The following is a 25,065-nucleotide window of genomic DNA, read 5'->3' as shown; positions in this document are numbered from 1 at the left end:
GGGATTTCAGGGGATCCTGGGGGGGTTTGGGGGAGATCTGAGGGGGGTTCTGGGGGGTCCTGGGGGGATTTGGGGTGATTTGGGGGTGTTTGGGGGAAATTTGGGGGGGTTTGAGGGGGTCCTGGGGGATTTGGGGGTCCTGGGGGAGAATTTGAGGGATCCTGGGGGGGTCCCTGGGGGGGTCTTGGGGGATTTGGGGGGTCCAGAGGGGTTTCCGGGGGTCCTGGGGGGGCTTGGGGGGGTCTTGGGGTGATTTGAGGGGTCCTGGGGGTCCTGGGGAGATTGAGGAAATTTGGGGGGGTTCTGGGGGGGTTTGGGGGATCGGGGGTCCTGGGGGTTTGGGGAGATTTGGGGGGTTTGAGGGGTCCTGGAGGGTCCTGAGGGGATTTGGGGGGGTCCTGGGGGGGATTTGAAGGGTCTTGGGGTGATTTGGGGGGCTTGGTGGGTCGTGGGGGGTTTGGGAGATCTGAGGAGGTCCTGGGGGTCCTTGGGGGAATTGGGGGTCTTGGGGGATTTTGGGGTGATTTGGGGATTTTGGGGGGTCCTGAGGGGTTCCTAGGGAGATTTGAGGGGGTCCTGGGGGGGTCCTGGGGGGGTTTGGGGGATCCTGGGCGGTCCTGGGGGTTTGGGGAGATTTGGGGGGTTTGAGAGGGTCCTGGAGGGTCCTGGGGGATTTGGGGGGTCCTGGGGGGTTTGGGGGATTTGAGGGGGGTCTTGGGGGATTTGGGGGTGATTTGGGGGGGCTTGGGGGGTCGTGGGGGTTTGGGGGAGATCTGGGGGTCCTGGGAGGTCCTGGGGGTTGAGGGGTCCTGGGGGGAATTTGGGGAGATTTCAGGGATCCTGGGGTGATTCGAGGGGGTCCTGGGGAGATTTGGGGGGTCCTGGGGGTTTGGGGAAATTGGGGGATTTGGGGGGTCCTGGGGGGGGTCCTAGGGAGATTTGAGGGGTCCTGGAGGGTCCTGGGGGGATTTGGGGGAGATTTCAGGGGATCCTGGGGGTTGGGGAGATCTGAGGGGGTTCTGGGGGTCTTGGGGGGATTTGGGGGTCTTGGGGGGTCCTGGGGGGTTTGAGGGGGTCTTGGGGGGTTTGGGGGTAATTTGGGGGTTTGGGGGGTCCTGGGGGGGTTTGAGGGACATGGGGGGGTTTGGGGGGGTCCTGAGGGGTCCTGGGGAGATTTGGGGGTCCTGGGGGATTTGGGGTGATTTGGGGTGTTTGGGGGAAATTTGGGGGTTTGAGGGGTGGGGAGATTTGGGGTCCTGGGGGGAGAATTTGGGGGGCTTGGGGGGTCCTGGGGGGGTCTTGGGGGATTTGGGGGGTCCAGAGGGGTTTGCGGGGGTCCTGGGGGGCTTGGGGGGGTCTTGGGGGTGATTTGGGGGGTCCTGGGGGGTCCCTGGGGAGATTGGGGAAATTTGGGGGGGTCCTGGGGGGATTTGGGGGGTCCTGGGGGGGTCCTGGGGGGTTTGGGGAGATTTGGGGGGGTTTGAGGGGGTCCTGGAGGGTCCTGAGGGGATTTGGGGGGTCCTGGGGGGTCCTGGGGGATTTGGGGGTCCTGGGGGATTTGGGGGATTTGGGGGGTCTTGGGGGATTTGGGGTGATTTGGGGGGCTTGGGGGGTCGTGGGGGGTTTTGGGGAGATCTGAGGGGGTCCTGGGGAGGTCCTGGGGGGGTTTGAGGGGTCCTGGGGGGGATTTGGGGGATTTTGGGGGGTCCTGAGAGGGATTTGGGGGATTTGGGGGGTCCTGGGGGTCCTGGGGGGGATTTGGGGGGTCTTGGGGGATCTTGGGGGGATTTGGGGTAAATTTGGGGGGTCCTGGGGGGTTTGGGGGAAATGTGGGGTGTTTGAGGTGTTCCAGGAGGGGTTGGGGGGGGATTTGGGGGGTCCTGGGGGGGTCCTGGGGAGATTTTGGGGGGTCCTGGGGGGGAATTTGAGGGTCCTGGGGGGATTGGGTGTTTTTGGGGAGATTTGGGGGTGCTGAGAGGATTGGGGGGTTTGGGGGTCCAGAGGGGATTTGGGGGGTCCTGGGGGGGGCTTGGGGTGGATCGGGGGGATTTGGGGAGATTTGGGGGGGTCCTGGGGGATTTGGGGAGATCTGGGGGGGTCCTGGGGGGTGAAATTTGGGGGTCCTGGGGGATTGGGTGTTTTTGGGGAAATTTGGGGGTGCTGAGAGGAATTTGGGGGGTTTGAGGGGGTCCTGGGGGGGTCCTGGGGGATTTGGAGGGTCAGGGGGATTTTGGGGGTCCTGGGGGGATTTCGGGGGGCCTGGGGGATTTGGGGGTTTGAGGGGGGCTTGGGGTGATTTGGGGGATCCTGGGGGGTCCTGGGGGTTTGGGGGAGATTTGGGGGGGTCCTGGGGGGGATTTGGGGGGTCCTGAGGGGATTTGGGGGTCCTGGGGGTCCTGGGGGGGTCCTGGGGGATTTGACAGGGGGGGTCTTGGGGGGTCCTGGGGGGGTTTGGGGTAAATGTGGGGGGGTTTGAGGTGTTCCAGGGGGGTTTGGGGGAAATTTGGGGGGGTCCTGGGGGGGATTGGGGGCATTTGAGGGGGTCCTGGGGAGATTTGGGGGGTCCTGGGGGGTTTGGGTGGGATTTGGGGGGGCTGGGAGGAATTTGAAGGGATTTGAGGGGATTTGGGGGGATTGGGGGGTCCTGGGGAAATTTGGGGGAAATTTGGGGGAAATTTGGGGGAAATCTGGGGGGCTTTGGGGGGGCTCAGAGCAGATTTGGGGGAGTTTAGGGGGTCCTGAGGGGGTTTGGGGGGGTCCTGGGGGGGTTTTTGGGGGGTCTGGGATTTTTGAGGGGTCCCAGGTGGGTCTGGGGTCCCTTTGGGGTCCCCCAGGTCCCTCTCAGTGGGGCTCCCCCCAGATTTGGGGTTTTTGGGGGGATTTTGGGGTTTTTAGGGTCCCAGGCAGTTTTGGGGGTTCAGAGGGTTTTGGGGTTTTTTGGGGGGATTTTGGGGGAATTTTGGGGTTTTTTGGGGTCCCCCTGAGCCCCCGTGCCCCCCAGGTCCCTCTCCGTGGGGGTCCCCCCAGATTTGGGGTGTTTTTGGGGGGATTTTGGGGTTTTTTGGGGTCCCAGGCAGTTTTAGGGGTTCAGAGGGTTTTGGGGTTTTTTGGGGGGTCCCAGGTGGATTTTGGGGTTTTTTGGGGGGGATTTTGGGGGGATTTTGGGATTTTTTGGGGTCCCCCTGACCCCCCGTGCCCCCCAGGTCCCTCTCCGTGGGGGTCCCCCCAGATTTGGGGGTTTTTGGGGGAATTTTGGGGTCCCAGGAGGTTGTGGGGGTTCAGGGGGGTTTGGGGTTTTTGGGGGATTTTTTGGGTGATCCCAGGTGGATTTTGGGGTCCCCCTGACCCCCCCATTTCCCCCCAGGTCCCTCTCCGTGGGGCTCCCCAGATTTGGGGGAATTTGTTGGGATTTTGGGGTTTTTTGGGGTCTCAGGCAGTTTTAGGGGTTCAGAGGGTTTTGGGGTTTTTTTTGGGGGGGGATCTGGGGTGTTTTTGGGGGGATTTTGGGGGGGATTTTGGGGTTTTTGGGGGGATTTTGGGGTTTTTTGGGGTCCCAGGAGGTTTTAGGGGTTCAGAGGGTTTTGGGTTTTTTTGGGGGGGTTTTTGGGGTGTTTTTGGGGGGATTTTGGGGTTTTTTGGGGTCCCAGGAGGTTTTAGGGGTTCAGAGGGTTTTGGGGTTTTTTGGGGGATTTTGGGGTTTTTTGGGGTCCCCCTGAGCCCCCGTGCCCCCCAGGTCCCTCTCCGTGGGGCTCCACATCTCCCTCGATTATTGGTGGACAACGAAGGTGGAGCTGAGGGGGCTCGACCAGGTGGGGAAACCGGGGGGTCCTGGGGGGATTTGGGGGGGATTTGGGGGAATTTGGGGGGTATTTGGGGGTCCTGGGGGATTTGGGGGTCCTGGGGGGATTTGGGGGAGGTCCTGGGGGGATTTGGGGACATTTGGGGGAATTTGGGGGGGGATTTGGGGGTCCTGGGGGGATTTGGGGGTTCTGGGGAGATTTGAGGGGTCCTAGAGGGGATTTTGGGGGTCCTGGGATGTATTTGGGGACTTTTGAGGGAATTTGGGGGAATTTGGGGGGGTCCTGGAGGGATTTGGGGGGATTTGGGGGGGATTTGGGGGTCCTGGGGCAGATTTGGGGGGATTTGGGGGAGACTCGGGGGGGATTTGAGGGAATTTGGGGGGATTTTGGGGGGGATTTGGGGTGGGTCCTGGGAGGTATTTGGGGACATTTTGGGGAATTTGGGGGATTTTGGGGGGTCCTGGAGGGTCTGGGGGGGATTCGGGGGAAATTTGGGGGGGCTCACACCTGTGCCACACCCATTACCCTTGTGTCACACCTGTGTCACACCTGTGTCAGTCACACCTGTGTCACACCTCTCACACCTGTCACACACCTGTGTCACACCTGTCACACCTGTCACACACCTGCAGGACAGCCCCGCGTACCTGTCAGCCATGTCGCTGTGTGTGTCACACACACACACACACCTGTCACACACCTGTGTCACACACACACCTGTCACACACCTGTGTCACACACACACCTGTGTCACACACCTGTCACACACACACCTGTCACACACACACCTGTGTCACACCTGTGTCACACCTGTAGGACAGCCCCGCGTACCTGTCGGCCATGTCGCTATGTGTGTCACACACACACACACACCTGTGTCACACACCTGTGTCACACACACACACCTGTGTCACACCTGTCACACCTGTAGGACAGCCCCGCGTACCTGTCGGCCATGTTGCTGTGTGTGTCACACACACACACACCTGTCACACACACACCTGTGTCACACACACACACACACCTGTGTCACACCTGTAGGACAGCCCCGCGTACCTGTCGGCCATGTCGCTGTGTGTGTCACACACACACACCTGTGTCACACACACACCTGTGTCACACACACACACACACACCTGTGTCACACCTGTAGGACAGCCCCGCGTACCTGTCGGCCATGTCGCTGTGTGTGTCACACACCTGTCACACACCTGTGTCACACACACACCTGTCACACACACACCTGTGTCACACCTGTGTCACACCTGTAGGACAGCCCCGCATTACCTGTCGTAACCATGTCGCTGTGTGTGTCACACACACACACCTGTGTCACACACACACACCTGTCACACACACACCTCTATTACCTGTCACACACCTGTGTCACACCTGTAGGACAGCCCCGCGTGCACCTGTGGCCATAGAGTCGCTGTGTGTGTGTACACACACACACCTGTGTCACACACACACCTGTGTCACACACCTGTCACACACCTGTGTCACACCTGTAGGACAGCCCCGCCCACCGACCAATGGCCATGTCGCTGTGTGTGTCACACACACACACACCTGTGTCACACACACACCTGTGTCACACACACACACACCTGTGTCACACCTGTAGGACAGCCCGTGTACCTGTCGTCCATAATGTCTGTGTGTGTGTCACACACACACACCTGTGTACACACACACACACCTGTGTCACACACACACACCTGTCACACACACACCTGTATTACCTGTCACACACCTGTGTCCACACACCTGTAGGACAGCCCCAGCGTACCTGTCGGCCATAATTGCTGTGTGTGTGTACACACACACACACACCTGTGTCACACACCTGTCACACACCTGTGTCACACCTGTAGGACAGCCCCGCGTACCTGTCGGCCATGTCGCTGTGTGTGTCACACACACACACCTGTGTCACACACACACACCTGTCACACACACACCTGTATTACCTGTCACACACCTGTGTCACACACACACACACCTGTCACACCTGTGTCACACCTGTAGGAGCCCGCCCGCGTACCTGTCGACCGTAATACGCTGTGTGTGTCACACACCTGTCACACACCTGTGTCGCACACACACACACCTGTCACACACACACCTCTATTACCTGTCACACACCTGTGTCACACACCTGTAGGACAGCCCCGCGTACCTGCGACCATGTCGCTGTGTGTGTCACACACACACACCTGTGTCACACACACACCTGTCACACACCTGTCACACACCTGTGTCACACACACACACACCTGTGTCACACACACACACACCTGTGTCACACCTGTAGGACAGCCCCGCGTACCTGCCGGCCATGTCGCTGGTGTGTGTCACACACACACACCTGTGTCACACACACACCTGTGTCACACACCTGTCACACACCTGTGTCACACCTGTAGGACAGCCCCGCGTACCTGTCGGCCATGTCGCTGTGTGTGTCACACATCTGTCACACCTGTCACACCTGTCACACACCTGTGTCACACACACACACACACCTGTCACACCTGTCACACCTGTCACACCTGTAGGACAGCCCCGCGTACCTGTCGGCCATGTCGCTGTGTGTGTGTCACACACACACACCTGTCTCACACACACCTGTGTCACACACCTGTCACACACCTGTGTCACACCTGTAGGAACAGCCCCGCGTACCTGTCGGCCATGTCGCTGTGTGTGTCACACACACACACCCGTGTCACACACACACACCTGTGTCACACACACACACACCTGTGTCACACCTGTAGGACAGCCCCGTGTACCTGTCGGCCATGTCGCTGTGTGTGTCACACACACACACCTGTGTCACACACACACACCTGTCACACACACACCTGTATTACCTGTCACACACCTGTGTCACACACACACACACCTGTCACACCTGTGTCACACCTGTAGGACAGCCCCGCGTACCTGTCGGCCATGTCGCTGTGTGTGTCACACACCTGTCACACACCTGTGTCACACACACACACCTGTCACACACACACCTCTATTACCTGTCACACACCTGTGTCACACACCTGTAGGACAGCCCGCGTGCACCTGTCGGCCATGTCGCTGTGTGTGTCACACACACACACCTGTGTCACACACACACCTGTCACACACCTGTCACACACCTGTGTCACACACACACACACCTGTGTCACACACACACACACCTGTGTCACACCTGTAGGACAGCCCCGCGTACCTGTCGGCCATGTCGCTGTGTGTGTCACACACACACACACACCTGTGTCACACACACACACACCTGTCACACACCTGTCACACACCTGCAGGACAGCCCCGCGTACCTGTCGGCCATGTCGCTGTGTGTGTCACACACACACACCTGTGTCACACACACACCTGTGTCACACACCTGTCACACACCTGTGTCACACCTGTAGGACAGCCCCGCGTACCTGTCGGCCATGTCGCTGTGTGTGTCACACATCTGTCACACCTGTCACACCTGTCACACACCTGTGTCACACACACACACACCTGTCACACCTGTCACACCTGTAGGACAGCCCCGCGTACCTGTCGGCCATGTCGCTGTGTGTGTCACACACCTGTCACACACCTGTGTCACACACACACCTGTCACACACACACCTGTGTCACACCTGTGTCACACCTGTAGGACAGCCCCGCGTACCTGTCGGCCATGTCGCTGTGTGTGTCACACACCTGTCACACACCTGTGTACACACACACACCTGTACACACACACCTGTGTCACACCTGTGTCACACCTGTAGGACAGCCCCGCGTACCTGTCGGCCATGTCGCTGTGTGTGTCACACACACACACCTGTGTCACACACACACACCTGTCACACACACACCTCTATTACCTGTCACACACCTGTGTCACACCTGTAGGACAGCCCCGCGTACCTGTCGGCCATGTCGCTGTGTGTGTGTCACACACACACACCTGTGTCACACACACACCTGTGTCACACCTGTCACACACCTGTGTCACACCTGTAGGACAGCCCCGCGTACCTGTCGGCCATGTCGCTGTGTGTGTCACACACACACACACCTGTGTCACACACACACCTGTGTCACACACACACACACCTGTGTCACACCTGTAGGACAGCCCCGTGTACCTGTCGGCCATGTCGCTGTGTGTGTGTCACACACACACACCTGTGTCACACACACACACCTGTGTCACACACACACACCTGTCACACACACACCTGTATTACCTGTCACACACCTGTGTCACACACCTGTAGGACAGCCCCGCGTACCTGTCGGCCATGTCGCTGTGTGTGTGACACACACACACACCTGTGTCACACACCTGTCACACACCTGTGTCACACCTGTAGGACAGCCCCGCGTACCTGTCGGCCATGTCGTGTGTGTGTCACACACACACACCTGTGTCACACACACACACACCTGTCACACACACACCTGTATTACCTGTCACACACCTGTGTCACACACACACACACACCTGTCACACCTGTGTCACACCTGTAGGACAGCCCAGCGTCCACTGTCGAAGCCATGCGCTGTGTGTGTCACACACCTGTCACACACCTGTGTCACACACACACACCTGTCACACACACACCTCTATTACCTGTCACACACCTGTGTCACACACCTGTAGGACAGCCCCGCGTACCTGTCGGCCATGTCGCTGTGTGTGTCACACACACACACCTGTGTCACACACACACCTGTCACACACCTGTCACACACCTGTGTCACACACACACACACCTGTGTCACACACACACACACCTGTGTCACACCTGTAGGACAGCCCCGCGTACCTGTCGGCCATGTCGCTGTGTGTGTCACACACACACACACACCTGTGTCACACACACACACACCTGTCACACACCTGTCACACACCTGCAGGACAGCCCCGCGTACCTGGCCGTAATTCGCTGTGTGTGTCACACACACACACCTGTGTCACACACACACCTGTGTCACACACCTGTCACACACCTGTGTCACACCTGTAGGACAGCCCCGTACCTGTCGGCCATGTCGCTGTGTGTGTCACACATCTGTCACACCTGTCACACCTGTCACACACCTGTGTCACACACACACACACCTGTCACACCTGTCACACCTGTCACACCTGTAGGACAGCCCCGCGTACCTGTCGGCCATGTCGCTGTGTGTGTCACACACCTGTCACACACCTGTGTCACACACACACCTGTCACACACACACCTGTGTCACACCTGTGTCACACCTGTAGGACAGCCCCGCGTACCTGTCGGCCATGTCGCTGTGTGTGTCACACACCTGTCACACACCTGTGTCACACACACACCTGTCACACACACACCTGTGTCACACCTGTAGGACAGCCCCGCGTACCTGTCGGCCATGTCGCTGTGTGTGTCACACACACACACCTGTGTCACACACACACACCTGTGTCACACACACACACCCGTGTCACACACCTGTGTCACACACACACACCTGTGTCACACACCTGTGTCACACCTGTAGGACAGCCCCGCGTACCTGTCGGCCATGTCGCTGTGCCACCGCCGCGCAGGGCAGCGCCTCCTGCAGGGGGCGCTCTCCAATGGCGGCCTCTACGTGAAGCTGGGCCAGGGGCTGTGCGCCTTCGACCACCTGCTGCCCCCCGAGGTGACGGTGACACTGCGACCCCTGGAGGACAGCGCCAGCCCCCGCGGGCACCGGGAGGTGACACGGGGACACCGGGGACACCCAGGGGATTGGGGACATTGGGGACACCCAGGGGACATTGGGGACATTGGGGACATTGGGGACACCCAGGGGACATTGGGGACACTGGGGACATTGGGGGGACACTGCGGGGATTGGGGTACTGGGGACATTGGGGACACCCAGGGGACATTGGGGACATTGGGGGCACCCAGGGGACATTGGGGACATTGGGGGCACCGGGGACACTGGGGACATTGGGGGCATTGGGGACATTGGGGACACTGGGGGACATTGGGGGCAGTGGGGACATTGGGGACATTGGGGACACTGGGGACATTGGGGGCAGTGGGGACATTGGGGACACTGGGGGACATTGGGGGCATTGGGGACATTGGGGACATTGGGGACATCCCTGGGGACACTGGGGACACGGGGGACATTGGGGACATTGGGGGCTGTGCGCCTTCGACCACCTGCTGCCCCCCGAGGTGACGGTGACACTGCGACCGCTCGAGGACAGCGCCAGCCCCCGCGGGCACCGGGAGGTGACACGGGGACACTGGGGACACTGGGGACACTGGGGACACTGGGGACATTGGGGACACTGGGGACACTGGGGACACTGGGGACATTGGGGACATCCCTGGGGACACTGGGGACATTGGGGACACCGGGGACACCCAGGGCATTGGGGACATCGGGGACATTGGGGACACTGGGGGGATTGGGGACAATGGGGGCATTGGGGACACCGGGGACACTGGGGGACATTGGGGGCATTGGGGACACTGGGGACATTGGGGGGACACTGCGGGGATTGGGGTACTGGGGACATTGGGGGCACCCAGGGGACATTGGGGACAGTGGGGACATTGGGGACATTGGGGGCATTGGGGACACTGGGGGGACATTGGGGACATTGGGGACATTGTGGGGACAGTGAGGGGGCGTTGGGGACACGCTGGGGACACTGGGGGGACACACAGGGCGGGTGGCACGGGGACAGTGCGCCCCCTGAAGGACCTTGGGGCTTGGGGACACGGCGGGATGGAGGAGCGTCCGCAGTGTCCCCTCACCTGTCCCTCACCTGTCCCCAGTGTCCCCTCACCTGTCCCCTCACATGTCCCTCACCTGTCCCCTCACCTGTCCCTCACCTGTCCTGATGTCCCTCATGTGTCTCACCTGTCCCTGATCTGTCTCAATGTCCCCTCACCTGTCCCTCACCTGTCACATTGTCCCTCACCTGTCCCAATGTCCCCATCCCTGTCCCCTATGTCCCTCACCTGTCCCATCACTCACCTGTCCCTCACCTGTCCCAGGTGGACGAGCTGTTCCTGGAGGATTTCCAGACCACGCCTTCCGGAATGTTCCGTGACTTCGACTACGAGCCGGTGGCGGCCGCCAGCCTGGCCCAGGTGCACCGAGCGACGCTGCCCGACGGGACCCCCGTGGCCGTCAAGGTGGGACACACCTGGGGACACCTGGGCACACCTGGGCACACCTGGGGACACCTGGGGACACACCTGGGCACACCTGGGATAGACCTGGGATAGACCTGGGGACAGCTGGGGACAGCTGGGGACACCTGGGCACACCTGGGATAGACCTGGGATAGACCTGGGGACACCTGGGGACAGCTGGGGACAGCTGGGATAGACCTGGGGACACACCTGGGGACACCTGGGGACAGCTGGGCACACCTGGGGACACCTGGGATAGACCTGGGGACAGCTGGGGACAGCTGGGCACACCTGGGCACACCTGGGCACACCTGGGATAGACCTGGGGACACACCTGGGCACACCTGGGCACACCTGGGCACACCTGGGATAGACCTGGGGACACACCTGGGGACAGCTGGGGACACACCTGGGGACACACCTGGGCACACCTGGGGACAGCTGGGCACACCTGGGCACACCTGGGGACACCTGGGGACACCTGGGGACACACCTGGGATAGACCTGGGGACACCTGGGGACACACCTGGGGACAGCCGGGCACACCTGGGGACACTTGGGGGACACCTGGGGGATACTAGGGACATCTTTGGGGACACCTGGGGGGACACCTATGGACACACCTGGGGACATCCTTGGGGACACCTGGGGACACCTGGGGGACACCTAGGGATACCTGGGGACACCTGGGGACACCTGGGGACACACCTGGGGACACACCTGGGCACACCTGGGAACAGCTGGGGACAGCTGGGGACAGCTGGGATAGACCTGGGATACACCAGGGGGACACCTGGGGACACACCTGGGATAGACCTGGGGACACACCTGGGGACAGCTGGGGACACACCTGGGCACACCTGGGTGATGGGCGGGGTCAGTGTCCGGCCCCGCCCCGTGACCCCGCCCCCCGGGCAGGTGCAGTACCTGGACCTCGTGGTGATAAGCCGAGGGGCGACATGGCACCCTGGAGCTGCTGCGCCTGGTGGAGTTCATGCACCCCGACTTCGCACTGGGCTGGGTGCTGCAGGTGAGGGGCACACCTGGGCACACCTGGGCACACCTGGATACACCTGGGGGCACCTGGGGGCACATGGACACACCTGGGCACACCTGGGATACACCTGGGCACACCTGGGCACACCTGGGGGCACATGGGGGCACCTGGGGGCACATGGACACACCTGGGATACACCTGGGCACACCTGGGATAGACCTGGGATACACCTGGGCACACCTGGGATACACCTGGGATACACCTGGGCACATCTGGGCACACCTGGGATACACCTGGGATACACCTGGGATACACCTGGGCACACCTGGGATACACCTGGGATACACCTGGGATACACCTGGGATACACCTGGGCACACCTGGGATACACCTGGGATACACCTGGGATACACCTGGGCACACCTGGGCACACCTGGGGGCACATGGACACACCTGGGATACACCTGGGATACACCTGGGATACACCTGGGGGCACCTGGGATACACCTGGGATACACCTGGGATACACCTGGGCACACCTGGGCACACCTGGGGATATCCACAGACACACCTGAACACACCTGGGCACACCTTGGGTACAGCAGGAGGATGCACTTGTCACTTCCTGGGGAGTCATTGTCACTCACCTGTGTCACACCTGTGTCACACATCTGTCACACCTGTCCCTCACCTGCACAGGAGCTGAAGGGCACGCTGGCCCTGTCACACACCTGTCACACCTGTGTCACACCTGTCACACCTGTGTCACACCTGTGTCACACCTGTGTTACCTGTCCCCAGCAGCTGAAGGGCACGCTGGCCCTGTCACTGTCACACCTGTGTCACACCTGTGTGCACACACCTGTGTCCCCCTGTCCCCAGGAGCTGAAGGGCACACTGGCTCTGTCACCCCTGTGTCACACACCTGTCACACCTGTGTCACACCTGTGTCACACACCTGTGTCACACACCTGTCCCTCACCTGTCCCCAGGAGCTGAAGGGCACGCTGGCTCTGTCACTGTCACACCTGTGTCACACCTGTGTCACACCTGTGTCACACACCTGTGTCACACCTGTGTCACACACCTGTCCCTCACCTGTCCCCAGGAGCTGAAGGGCACGCTGGCTCTGTCACACCTGTCACACCTGTGTCACCTGTCCCCAGGAGCTGAAGGGCACGCTGGCTCTGGAGCTGGATTTCGAGAACGAGGCGTGGAACTCGGAGCGCTGTGGGAGAGACCTGGGGCACCTGCGGGGGGTGACGGTGCCACGCGTGCACTGGGGGCACTGCAGCAAGGTGAGACAGCTGGGCACACCTGGGGATACACCTGGGGATACCCACAGACACACCTGGGTACAGCTGGGGCACCTGGGCACACCTGGGAATACCCACAGACACACCTGGGCACACCTGGGGCACCTGGGCACACCTGGGCACACCTGGGGATACCCACAGACACACCTGGGTACAGCTGGGTACACCTGGGCACACCCGGGCACACACCTGTGCACACACCTGGGCACACACCCGGGCATACGCGTGGGCACAGCTGGGCACACCCGGGCACACACCTGTGCACACCTGTGCACACACCTGGGTACACACCTGGGCACACCTGTGCACACACCTGGGCACACCTGGGCACACCTGGGGACACACCTGGGGACACACCTGGGGACACACCTGGGCACACCTGGGTACACACTTGGGCACACACCTGGGCACACCTGGGCACACACCTGGGCACACCTGTGCACACACCTGGGTACACACCTGGGCACACCTGGTCACACACCTGGGTACACACCTGGGTCACACCTGGGCACACACCTGGGCACACCTGGGCACACACCTGGGCACACCTGGGGATACACCTGGGCACACACCTGGGTACACACCTGGGCACACCTGTGCACACACCTGGGCACACACCTGTGCACACACCTGTGCACACACCTGTGCACACCTGTGCACACACCTGGGCACACCTGGGCACACCTGGGCACACTTGGGTACACACCTGGGCACACACCTGGGCACACCTGGGCACAGCTGGGTACACACCTGGGCACACCTGGGCGCACACCTGGGCACACCTGGGGACACACCTGGGGATACACCTGGGCACACCTGGGCACACAGCTGGGCACACCTGTGCACACACCTGGGCACACCTGGGCACACACCTGGGCACACACCTGGGCACACCTGGGCACACCTGGGCACACCTGGGCACACACCTGGGGGCACACCTGGGGGCACACCTGGGCACACACCTGGGCACACCTGGGCACACCTGGGCACGCTGCACCCACGTGGGGCCCGGGGCCAGGCGGAGCTGGCACTGGCAGCGGGTGGCAGTCGGGGCGGGCCGGGTGGTGTCACCTGAAATGACATCTCGGTGTCACCTGTCCTTGTCCCCTGCCTGTCCCCACTGTCCCCTGTGTGTCACCGTCCCTCTGTCCTCACTGACCCCATTGTCCCTGTGTGTCCCCCTGTGTCCCCGTCCCCATCCATTGTCCCCTCTGTCCCCTCCCTGTCCCCATCCCTGTCCCGCTGTCCCCTCCCTGTCCCCATTGTCCCCTCTGTGTCCCCTCTGTGTCCCCGTCCCCATCCCTGTCCCCATTGTCCCCACTGTCCCCTGTCCCCATCCCCATTCCCCCGTCCCCTGTCTGTCCCCGCTGTCCCCTGTGTGTCCCCTCTGTGTCCCCGTCCCCATCCATTGTCCCCTCTGTCCCCATCCCTGTCCCATCCTGCCCATGTCCCCTGTCCCCATCCCTGTCCCGCTGTCCCCTCCCTGTCCCCATTGTCCCCTGTGTGTCCCCTCTGTCCCTCCCTGTCCCCTCTGTCCCCTCTGTGTCCCCCTTTGTCCCCATCCCTGTCCCCATTGTCCCCACTGTCCCCTGTCCCCATCCCCATTCCCCGTCCCCTGTCTGTCCCCGCTGTCCCTCTGTGTCCCCATCCATTGTCCCCTCTGTCCCCATCCCTGTCCCGCTGTCCCCTCCCTGTCCCCACTGTCCCCTCTGTCCTCATTGACCCCACTGTCCCCTCTGTGTCCCCTGTCCCCATCCTTGTCCTCTCTGTCCCCATCCCTGTCCCCCTGTCCCCTCTGTGTCCCCATCCCCATTATTTCCATCCCCATCCCTGTCCCACTGTCCCCTCTGTGTCCCCATCCCCATTATTTCCATCCCCATCCCTGTCCCCACTGTCCCCTCTGTATCCCCATCCCCATTCCCCCGTCCCCCATCTGTCCCCGCTGTCCCCTCTGTGTCCCCTCTGTCCCCATTGCTGTCCCCCGTGTGTCCCCCATTGTCCCCGCTGTCCCCCGTGTCCCCATCGCTGTCCCCTGTCTGTCCCTGCTGTCCTCCCGTCCTTGTCCCTGTCCCCACCCCTGTCCCCATTGTCCCCTCTGCCCCCCGTGTCCCCATTGTCCCCATTGTCCCCCTGTCTGTCCCCTCTGTCCCCTGTGTCCCCTGTCCCTGTTTGTCCCCCCTGTCCCCATTGTCCCCATTGTCCCCTGTCTGTCCCCCTCTGTCCCCTGTCCCTGTGTGTCCCCCGGCCTGTCCCACTGTGGTGTCCCCTTGTGTCCCCCTGTCTGTCCCCTGTGTCCCTTGTCCCTGTCTGTCCCCCTGTCTGTCCTCTGTCCCCACTCTTCCCTGTCCCCCTGTCCCGTCCCCCTGTCCTCTCTGTCCCTGTCCCCCTGTCCGTCCGGCCCTGTCCGTCCGTCCGTCCCCATTGTCCCTGTCCCCATTGTCCCTGTCCGTCTGTCCGTCTGTCCCCATTGTCCCTGTCCCCATTGTCCCTGTCCCCCTGTCCGTCCGTCCGTCCGTCGTCCCTATTGTACCCTGTTCCCTGTCCCCCGTCCCCTGAACCGTCCGTCCCCATTGTCCCTGTGCCGTCCGTCCGGGTCCGTCCGTCCCCTGTCCGTCCGTCCCCCCTATTGTCCCCGTCCCCATTGTCCCTGTCCTCTGTCCGTCCGTCCCATTGTCCTGTCCCCCATTGTCCCTGTCCCCCTGTCCGTCCGTCCGTCCGTCCGTCCGTCCCCATTGTCCCTGTCCGTCCGTCCGTCCGTCCGTCCGCCGCAGCCGTTCTCACGGCCGATTTCTGCGAGGGCTGCAAGATCACGGACACCGAGGGCATCCGGGCCCTGGGGCTGGGGCTCAGAGACGTCAGTGACCGGCCGAGGGGGTTTGGGGACACCCGGGGGGTTTGGGGACACTGAGGGGGTTTGGGGACACTGAGGGGATTTAGGGACACCCAGGGGATTTGGGGACACCCAGGGGGTTTGGGGACACCCAGGGGATTTGGGGACACCCAGGGGGTTTGGGGACACCCAGGGGGTTTGGGGACACCGAGGGGATTTGGGGACACCCGGGGGTTTGGGGACACTGAGGGGATTTAGGGACACCCAGGGGATTTGGGGACACCCGGGGGGTTTGGGGACACCCAGGGGATTTGGGGACACCCAGGGGGTTTGGGGACACTGAGGGGGTTTGGGGACACCCAGGGGGTTTGGGGACACTGAGGGGATTTGGGGACACCCAGGGGGTTTGGGGACACCGAGGGGATTTGGGGACACCCGGGGGGTTTGGGGACACTGAGGGGGTTTGGGGACATCCGGGGGGTTTGGGGACACTGAGGGGGTTTGGGGACACTGAGGGGATTTAGGGACACCCAGGGGATTGGGGACACCGAGGGGGTTTGGGGACACTGAGGGATTTGGGGACACTGAGGGGATTTAGGCACCCGGGGATTGGGGACACCGAGGGGGGTTTGGGGACACTGAGGGGATTTGGGGACACTGAGGGGATTTGGGGACACCCAGGGGATTGGGGACACCGAGGGGGTTTGGGGACACTGAGGGGATTTGGGGACACTGAGGGGATTTGGGGACACCGAGGAGATTTGGGGACACTGAGGGGATTTGGGGACACCGAGGGGATTGGGGACACCCGGGGGGTTTGGGGACATCCGGGGGGGGTTGGGGACACCGAGGGGATTTGGGGACATCCGGGGGGTTTGGGGACATCCGCGGGGGTTTAGGGTTTTTTTGGGGGGATTCCTAAATCCCCTAAATCCCCCCCAGACCGCCGAGAAGCTGATCCAGGGGATTTTTGGGGTGAATTTTGGGGTTTTTGGGGTTCCTAAATCCCCTCAGACCGCAGAGAAGCTGATCCAGGGGATTTTTTTGGGGTGAATTTTGGGGTTTTTGGGGTTCCTAAATCCCCTAAATCCCCCCTAGAGGGCAGAGAAGCTGATCCAGGGGATTTTTGGGGTGAATTTTGGGGTTTTTGGGGTTCCTAAATCCCCTAAATCCCCTCAGACCGCAGAGAAGCTGATCCAGGGGATTTTTTTGGGGTGAATTTTGGGGTTTTTGGGGTTCCTAAATCCCCTAAATCCCCCCTAGAGGGCAGAGAAGCTGATCCAGGGGATTTTTGGGGTGAATTTTGGGGTTTTTGGGGTTCCTAAATCCCCTAAATCGCCCCCAGACCGCCGAGAAGCTGATCCAGGTTTTTGCCGAGCAGATTTTCTACACCGGCTTCATCCATGCCGACCCGCACCCCGGCAACGGTACCGGCACCCCAAAATTGGGGGGACCCCAAAATTTGGGACCCCAAAATTACGGGGAACCCTAAAAGTGGAGGTGGAAATCCCAAAACCGGGAGAAAAAAATCCCAAAAATGGGGAGGAGCTCAAAAAATTTTGGGGGGGGGACCCTAAAAATTGGGAGGGACCCCAAAATTCGGGGGGATCCCGAAATTGGGGAGGGGAACCCCAAAAATGGGAGGGGGGGGACCCCAAAATTTGGAGCCGGACCCCAAAAATTGGGAACCCCATAATTGGGAGGGGGACCCCAAAATTAGGGGGGGACCCCAAAACTGACGAGGGACCCCAAAATCGGGCAGTGGAAATCCTAAAATTGGAGGAGACCCCAAAATTGGAGGGGGACCCCAAAAAATGAGGGGGAAAATGCTGAAAAAGGGGAGGGGGAATTCCAAAACTGGGGAACCCCAAAATTATGGGGGGACCCCAAAAGTGGGGGAGCCTCCATAAGCAGGGAAAAAAAAAATCCCAAAATGGGGGGGAACCCAAAATTGGCGGGGAGCCCAAAAAATGAGAGCGGAGTGTCCCCAAAAAGAGGGGGGGTCCCAAAAATTCAGAGGGAGTCGCCCAAAAAAGGGGATCCCGAAGAAAAGGGGATCCCCAAAAAAGGGGATCCCCAAAAAAGGGGATCCCCAAAAAAAAAGGGAATCCCCAAAAGGATCCCCAAAAAAGGGGAAATCAAAAACCTAAAAACCCGGGGTCGGTCCCCAAAGGGAATAGGGGGAAACCAAGGAGGGGAACCCCAAAAAACGGGAGGGGAGGGTCCCCCAAAATCAGGGGAGAGGTTCCCAAAATAGGGTGGGGGGGACCCCAAAATTGGGGGACTCAAGTGAAAGAAGGGGGTCCCTAAAATCCCGGGGTCCCCAAAGGGAATGGGGGGAAACCAAGGAGGGGAACCCCCAAAAAATGAGAGGGGAGGGTCCCCCAAAAAGGGGGGGGGTCCCTAATGAGGGTGGGGGGTCCCCCAAACCCCGGGGTGCCCCAAACACCCCCCCAGTTCTGGGCGCAGCGGCCCCGAGGTGCGGGCTGAGCTGGAATGCTGCTGGACCACGGGAGGAAGCCCCCCGGGGCGGCGAGAGGTGAGCGCCCCAAAATCACCGGGGGGCCCCAAAACCCCCGGGGCACCCCAAAACGGACCCGGGGCACCCCAAAATCACCCGGGGGCGGGCCCCCAAAAAACACACCGGCGGCCGCCCAAAAACTGACCCGGGGGCACCCCAAAAATCACCCGGGGGGCCCCAAAAATCACCCGGGGGGGCCCCAAAAACTGACCCGGGGGGTGCAGAAAAACCCCACAAAAATTGGCCCAAAATCACCAGGAGAACCCAAAAAAATCCTAAAACTGGGGGGACCCAAAAATCACTGGGGGCGCCCCAAAAACTGACCCAGGAGAGGCAGAAAAACCCCACAAAAATTGGCCCAAAATTGGCCCCCAAATCACCAGGAGAAGCCAAAAATAACCTAAAACTGGGGGGACAGAAAAATCACCGGGGGCGCCCCAAAAATCACCCGGGAGGAGCAGAAAAACCCCACAAAAATTGGCCCAAAATTGGCCCCAAAATCACCAGGAGAACCAAAAAAAAATCCTAAAACTGGGGGGACCCAAAAATCGCCGGGGGTACCCACAAAAAACTGACCCGGGAGGGGCAGAAAAACCCACCAAAAAATTGGCCCCAAAATCACCAGGAACACCCAAAAAAAACCTTAAACTGGGGGACCAAAAATCACTTGGGGAGCCCAAAAATCACCCCCCCGGGGCAGAAAACCCCACAAAAATTGGCCAAAAATTGGCCCAAAAATTGGCCCCAAAATCACCAGGAGAACCCAAAAAAATCCTCAAACTGGGGGGACCCAAAAATCACCGGGGGCGCCCCAAAAATCACCCGGGAGGAGCAGAAAAACCCCACAAAAATTGGCCCAAAATTGGCTGAAGATTGGCCCCAAAATCACCAGGAGAGCCCAAAAAAATTCCTAAAACTGGGGGGACCCAAAAATCGCCGGGGGGCACCCCAAAAACTGACCCGGGGGGGCAGAAAAACCCCACAAAATTTGGCCAAAAATTGGCCCAAAATTGGCCCCAAAATCACCAGGAGAACCCAAAAAAATCCTCAAACTGGGGGGACCCAAAAATCACCGGGGGCACCCCAAAACTGACCCGGAGGGGCAGAAAACCCCACAAAAAATTGGCCCAGAATTGCCTTAGGGGGACCCCAAAACACCGGGGGGGTTCCCAAATCTGGAGGGGTCCCCAGAACTCCCAGGGGGACCTCGAAAATGGGGGGGAACCCCAAAACTGGGTGGGAAACCCTAAAACCAGGGAGGAAATCCCCAAATCCGAGGGGGGGGGGTCCCCAAAATCCCAGGGGGACCTCAGATCTGGGGGAGAAATCCCCAAATTCGGCGGGGGTCTCCAAATCGGGGGTCCCAAATGCAGAAAGTGGAACCCCAAAAGTGGGGGTGGGAATCCTACAAGTGGGGGAACCCCAAAATCCCGGGGGAACCCCAAAATCGCAGGAGAACCCCAAAACTGGAGGAGAAATCCCAAAACCAGGGAGAAAATCCCTAAATCTGGTGGGGTCTCCAAATCCAGAGGGATCCCCAAATCCGGGAGGGGTCCCCAAAATGCCCAGGGGGTCCCCAAAATGCCCAGGGGGTCCCCAAAATGCCCAGGGGGACCCCAAAATGTCTCCGGCCCCGGTGCAGGGCGGACCGGGGTGCGCTGGGGCTCTGAGAGCGAGATCCGTGATTTTGGACCGCGCATGAGGGACCGGGCCCAGGAACTGGGGGGTGCAGGGTAAGGGACACCCAAAATGGGCCCCAAAAATCCCAAAAATAACCCCAAAATAACCCCCAAAATCACCCTGAGGGACTGGGCCCAGGAACTCGGGGTGAAGGGTAAGGGACACCCCGAAAATGGACCCCAAGATAGCCCCCAAAATGGGACCCCAAATTACCTCAAAATAACCCCAAAATAACCCCAAAATAACCCCAAAATCGCCCTGAGGGACCGGGCCCAGGAACTCGGGGTGCAGGGTAAGGGACACCCCAAAATTGGGCCCTAAAAAATCCGCAAATAGCCCCAAAATAACCCCAAAATCGCCAAGGGGGGAGGGCCCAGGAACTCGGGGTGCAGGGTAAGGGACACCCCAAAAATGGATCCCAAAATAGCCCTGGGGGACCCCAAAATGGGACCCCAAAATAACCCAAAAATGGATACCAAATAACCCCGAAATGACCCCAAAATATTTCTGAGGAACCCCAAAATAACCCCAAAAAATGGATACTAAATAACCCCGAAATGACCCCAAAATATCCCTGAGGGACCCCAAAATAACCCCAAAAAATGAGGTGGGGGACCCCAAAATAACCCAAAGAATGGATACCAAATAACCCCGAAATGACCCCAAAATAGCCCTGAGGGACCCCAAAAATGGATCCCAAAATTACTCCGAGGGACCCCAAAATGGGACCCCTAATTAACCCCAAAAATGTGGTGGGGGACCCCAAAAAAACCCAAAAATGGATACCAAATAACCCCGAAATGACCCCAAAATAGCCCTGGGGGACCCCAAAAATGGGCCCCAAATTACCCCAAAAGAACACCCTAAAAATCCCAAAGTAGCCCCAAAATAACCCTGAGGAGAGGGCCCAGGAACTCGGGGTGCAGGGTAAGGGACACCCCGAAAATGGACCCCAAAATAGCCCTGAGGGACCCCAAAATGGGACCCCAAAATAACCCCATAAATGGATACCAAATAACCCCGAAATGACCCCAAAATAGCCCTGGGGGACCCCAAAATGGGACCCCAAAAATAGGACCTCAGATTGGGGTGAGGGGACCCCAAAATTGTGGAGGGTCACCTGGGGTCACCTGGGGTCACCTGGAGGTTCTGGGGGCACCTGGGGTTACCTGGGGGCATCTGGGATCACCTGGGCACACCTGGGCACACCTGGGGTCACCTGGGTGGCACCTGGGGGGCACCTGGAGGTTCTGGGGTCACTTGGGCACACCTGGGGGTACCTGGAGATTACCTGGACGTACCTGGGGGGTACCTGAGCTTATCTGGGATCACCTGAGGGTTACCTGGAGGTCAGCTGGGCACACCTGGGGTCACCTGGGGGTCACCTGGGGGTCACCTGAGACCACCTGAGACCCCCTGGGGTTACCTGGGCTTACCTTGGGGTCACCTGGGGGTCACCTGGAGGTCACCTGGGGGTCACCTGAGACCCCCTGGGGTTACCTGGGGTTACCTGAGGATCACCTGGGGGTCACCTGGGGGTCACCTGAGACCACCTGAGCTTACCTGGGGTCACCTGAGGATCACCTGAGGGGGCCACCTGAGACCCCCTGGGGTTACCTGGGGTTACCTGAGGATCACCTGAGGGTCACCTGAGACCACCTGAGACCCCCTGGGCTTACCTGAGGATCACCTGAGGGTCACCTGGAGCTCACCTGCCCTACCTTCCCCGTACAAGACTACTGCTCTTCTGAGAAAGCTAGCTGAGGAGCGGTTGGGCCGCCTGCTCACCTGGACGGGCCCCACCTGGAGCCGGCGGCCGCTGGGCGCACCTGAGGGGCACCTGAGGGAGGAGGACTACATGCAGAGTAGCGGGGCTGGGGCTTCCCCAAGACATGCAGGTGCGCGCTGCCCCGCCCCAGCGCCGCCACAACACAAACACCCCCGCAGCACGGCGCTGGGCGCACCCGCGACAGGTACCGCATCATGGCCCGCAGGTGAGACACCTCGAAAGTGACACAGGTGTGTGTGTGACAGGTGTGCCCAGGTGGTGTGTGTGTATGTGTGTGACAGGTGTGCCAGGTGGCCCAGGTGTGTGCGTGTATGATATGTGTGACAGGTGTGCCCAGGTGGCCCAGGTGCCCAGGTGTGCCGTGATATGTGACGGGTGTGCAGGTGTGTCCGCTGGTGTGTGTGTGACAGATGTGCCCAGGTGTGCCCAGGTGTGTCTGTATGTATGTAACAGGTGTGCCCAGGTGTGTCCTTGTGTCTGTATATGTGACAGGTGTGCCCAGGTGTGTCTGTGTGTGTATGTAACAGGTGTGCCCAGGTGTGCCCAGGTGTGACTGTGTGTGTGTGCCCAGGTGTGCCCAGGTGTGTCTGTGTGTAACAGGTGTGCCCAGGTGTGCCCAGGTGTGTCTGTATATGTGTGCCCAGGTGTGCCCAGGTGTGCCCAGGTGTGCCGTATATGTGTAACAGGTGTGCCCAGGTGCGCTGTGTGTAACAGGTGTGCCCAGGTGTGGTGTGTGTCTGCATGTGTGTGTGCCCAGGTGTGCCCAGGTGTGCCCAGGTGTGCCGTGCGCCCAGGTGTGCCCAGGTGTGCTCAGGTGTGTCTTTGTGTTTGTATATGTGTGTAACAGGTGCGCCCAGGTGTGTTGTGTGTAACAGGTGTGCCCAGGTGTGGCGTGTGTCATGTGTGATGTGTGCCCAGGTGCGCCCAGGTGTGCCCAGGTGGTGTATATGTGTGTAACAGGTGTGCCCAGGTGTGTCTGTATATGTGACAGGTGTGCCCAGGTGGTGTAACAGGTGCGCCCAGGTGTGCCCAGGTGTGCCCAGGTGACCTCCGGGGTGTGGGGTACCCAGGTGCCCCAGGTGCCCCAGGTGAGGGCCCTCCCCCCCCAGGCGCAGGCTGGAGTGCCCTTGGGGCCCGGGGGGTCCCCGCAGCGGCTGCACCTGGGCGGAGGCCAAGTTCGAGCTGGCGTCAGGGAGGGGAGGGGCACAGGGAGGGGAGGGCAGGGGAGGGGCAAGGGGGAGGGGAGGGGCCCAGGGGAGGGGCAAGGGGAGGGGGAGGGGAGGGGAGGGGAGGGGCACAGGGGGAGGGGAGGAGGGGAGGGGCGAGGGGGAGGGGGAGGGGGAGGGGTAGGGGAGGGGACAGGGGGGGAGGGGTAGGGGAGGGGGGGGGGAGGGGGAGGGGAGGGGGAGGGGAGGGGCGGGGAGGGAGGGGTAGGGGGGGGAGGAGGGGCACAGGGGAGGGGGGGGGGGGAGGGGAGGGGAGGGGGAGGGAGGGGAGGGGAGGGGGGAGGGGAGGGGGAGGGGCAAAGGGGAGGGGAACAAGGGGGCCAGGTGTGGGGGAGGGGCGGAAGGAGCTGGGAGGGGCTCAGGTGTGGGGGAGGCTCAGTGAGAAGAAGGGGTGCAGAAGGGAGGGGAGGGGTCAGGTGTGTGTCTGACCCCCGCCCAGGTGTGTGTGTGACCCGTGAGGGGGGGTGGACCCCCAGGTGACCCCACCTGTCCCTCCCCCCAGGTGTGTGTGACCCCAGGTGACCCCACCCTCCCCCCCCCAGGTGTGTGTGACCCTCAGGGTGACCCCACCTGTCCCCAGGTGACCCCCATCTCCCTCCCCCAGGTGTGTGTGTGTGACCCCCCCCAGGTGCCTCCCCAGGTGACCCACCTTCCCGTCCCCCAGGTGTGTGTGACCCCCAGGTGACCTCACCTGTCCCCAGGTGACCCCACCTGTCCCCCCCCCAGGTGTGCTCGCACTCCCCAGGTGTGTCCTCCCAGGTGATCTCACCTGTCCCCCAAGTGACCCCACCTGTCCCTCTCCTCCCCCAGGTGTGTGTGGACCCCAGGTGACCTCACCTGTCCCCCCCAGGTGTGTGACCCCCAGGTGACCCCACCTGTCCCCCCAGGTGTGTGTGAGACACCTCAGGTGACCCCACCTGTCCCCAGGTGACCCCACCTCCCTCCCCCCCAGGGGGGTGACCCCCCCCAGGTGTGTCCCCCCCCAGGTGACCCCACCTGTCCCCCCCAGGTGTGTGTGACCCCCAGGTGACCCCACCTGTCCCCAGGTGACCCCACCTGTCCCCTCCCCCCCAGGCTGGAGTGGCTCCGGTTCCGGGTGGCGAGTGGCCGCGCTGCGCGCTGCGGAGCTTGCTGGGGCGCTGCCGCTGGGGGAGCACCTGCAGCACCTGCTCCGGGCCTGAGGGGGCGCCACGCACCTGGGAACGCCAAAACCCCACGGAATTACCCCAAAAAACCGCTGAAATAACCCCAAAAACGGGCTGGAAATGCTGAAATAACCCCAAAAACCGGCTGGAAATGCTGAAATAACCCCAAAACCGGCTGGAAATGCTGAAAATGTCCCAGAAACCGGCTGGAAATGCTGAAATAACCCCAAAAACCGGCTGGAAATGCTGAAAATAACCCAAAAAACGGGCTGGAAATGCTGAAATAACCCCAAAACTGGCTGGAAATGCTGAAATACACAAAAAATGGGCTGGAAATGCTGAAATACCCCAAAAACCGGCTGGAAATGCTGAAATACACAAAAAAATGGGCTGGAAATGCTGAAAATACCCCAAAAAAACCGGCTGGAAATGCTGAAAATGACCCAAAACCGGCTGGAAATGCTGAAATACACAAAAAATGGGCTGGAAATGCTGAAAATACCCAAAAAACCGGCTGGAAATGCTGAAATACACAAAAAAAAAGGGCTGGGAAATGCTGAAATACAACCAA

General features: G+C 60.7%; 1 protein-coding gene across 1 annotated transcript; it reads left to right on the top strand.

Moving 5' to 3' along the window:
* The first annotated feature begins 3,736 nt into the window (after positions 1 to 3,736).
* LOC115916150 (uncharacterized aarF domain-containing protein kinase 5-like) lies at positions 3,737 to 24,530 on the top strand. The gene is given in 9 exon segments (XM_030969843.1): positions 3,737 to 3,809; positions 9,346 to 9,546; positions 10,851 to 10,991; positions 11,910 to 11,936; positions 11,938 to 12,021; positions 13,154 to 13,298; positions 16,075 to 16,157; positions 17,479 to 17,560; positions 24,424 to 24,530. Coding segments are annotated over 8 exon segments (846 nt in total). The 5' UTR covers positions 3,737 to 3,809; positions 9,346 to 9,369.
* The last annotated feature ends 535 nt before the right edge of the window (positions 24,531 to 25,065 follow it).

The sequence above is a fragment of the Camarhynchus parvulus genome, unplaced genomic scaffold, assembly GCF_901933205.1.
Source record: "Camarhynchus parvulus unplaced genomic scaffold, STF_HiC, whole genome shotgun sequence".
In the NCBI taxonomy this organism is placed as follows: Eukaryota; Metazoa; Chordata; class Aves; order Passeriformes; family Thraupidae; genus Camarhynchus; species Camarhynchus parvulus.
The sequence above is the reverse complement of the archived record's forward strand: the minus strand, read 5'-3'. Positions and strand labels throughout refer to the sequence as shown.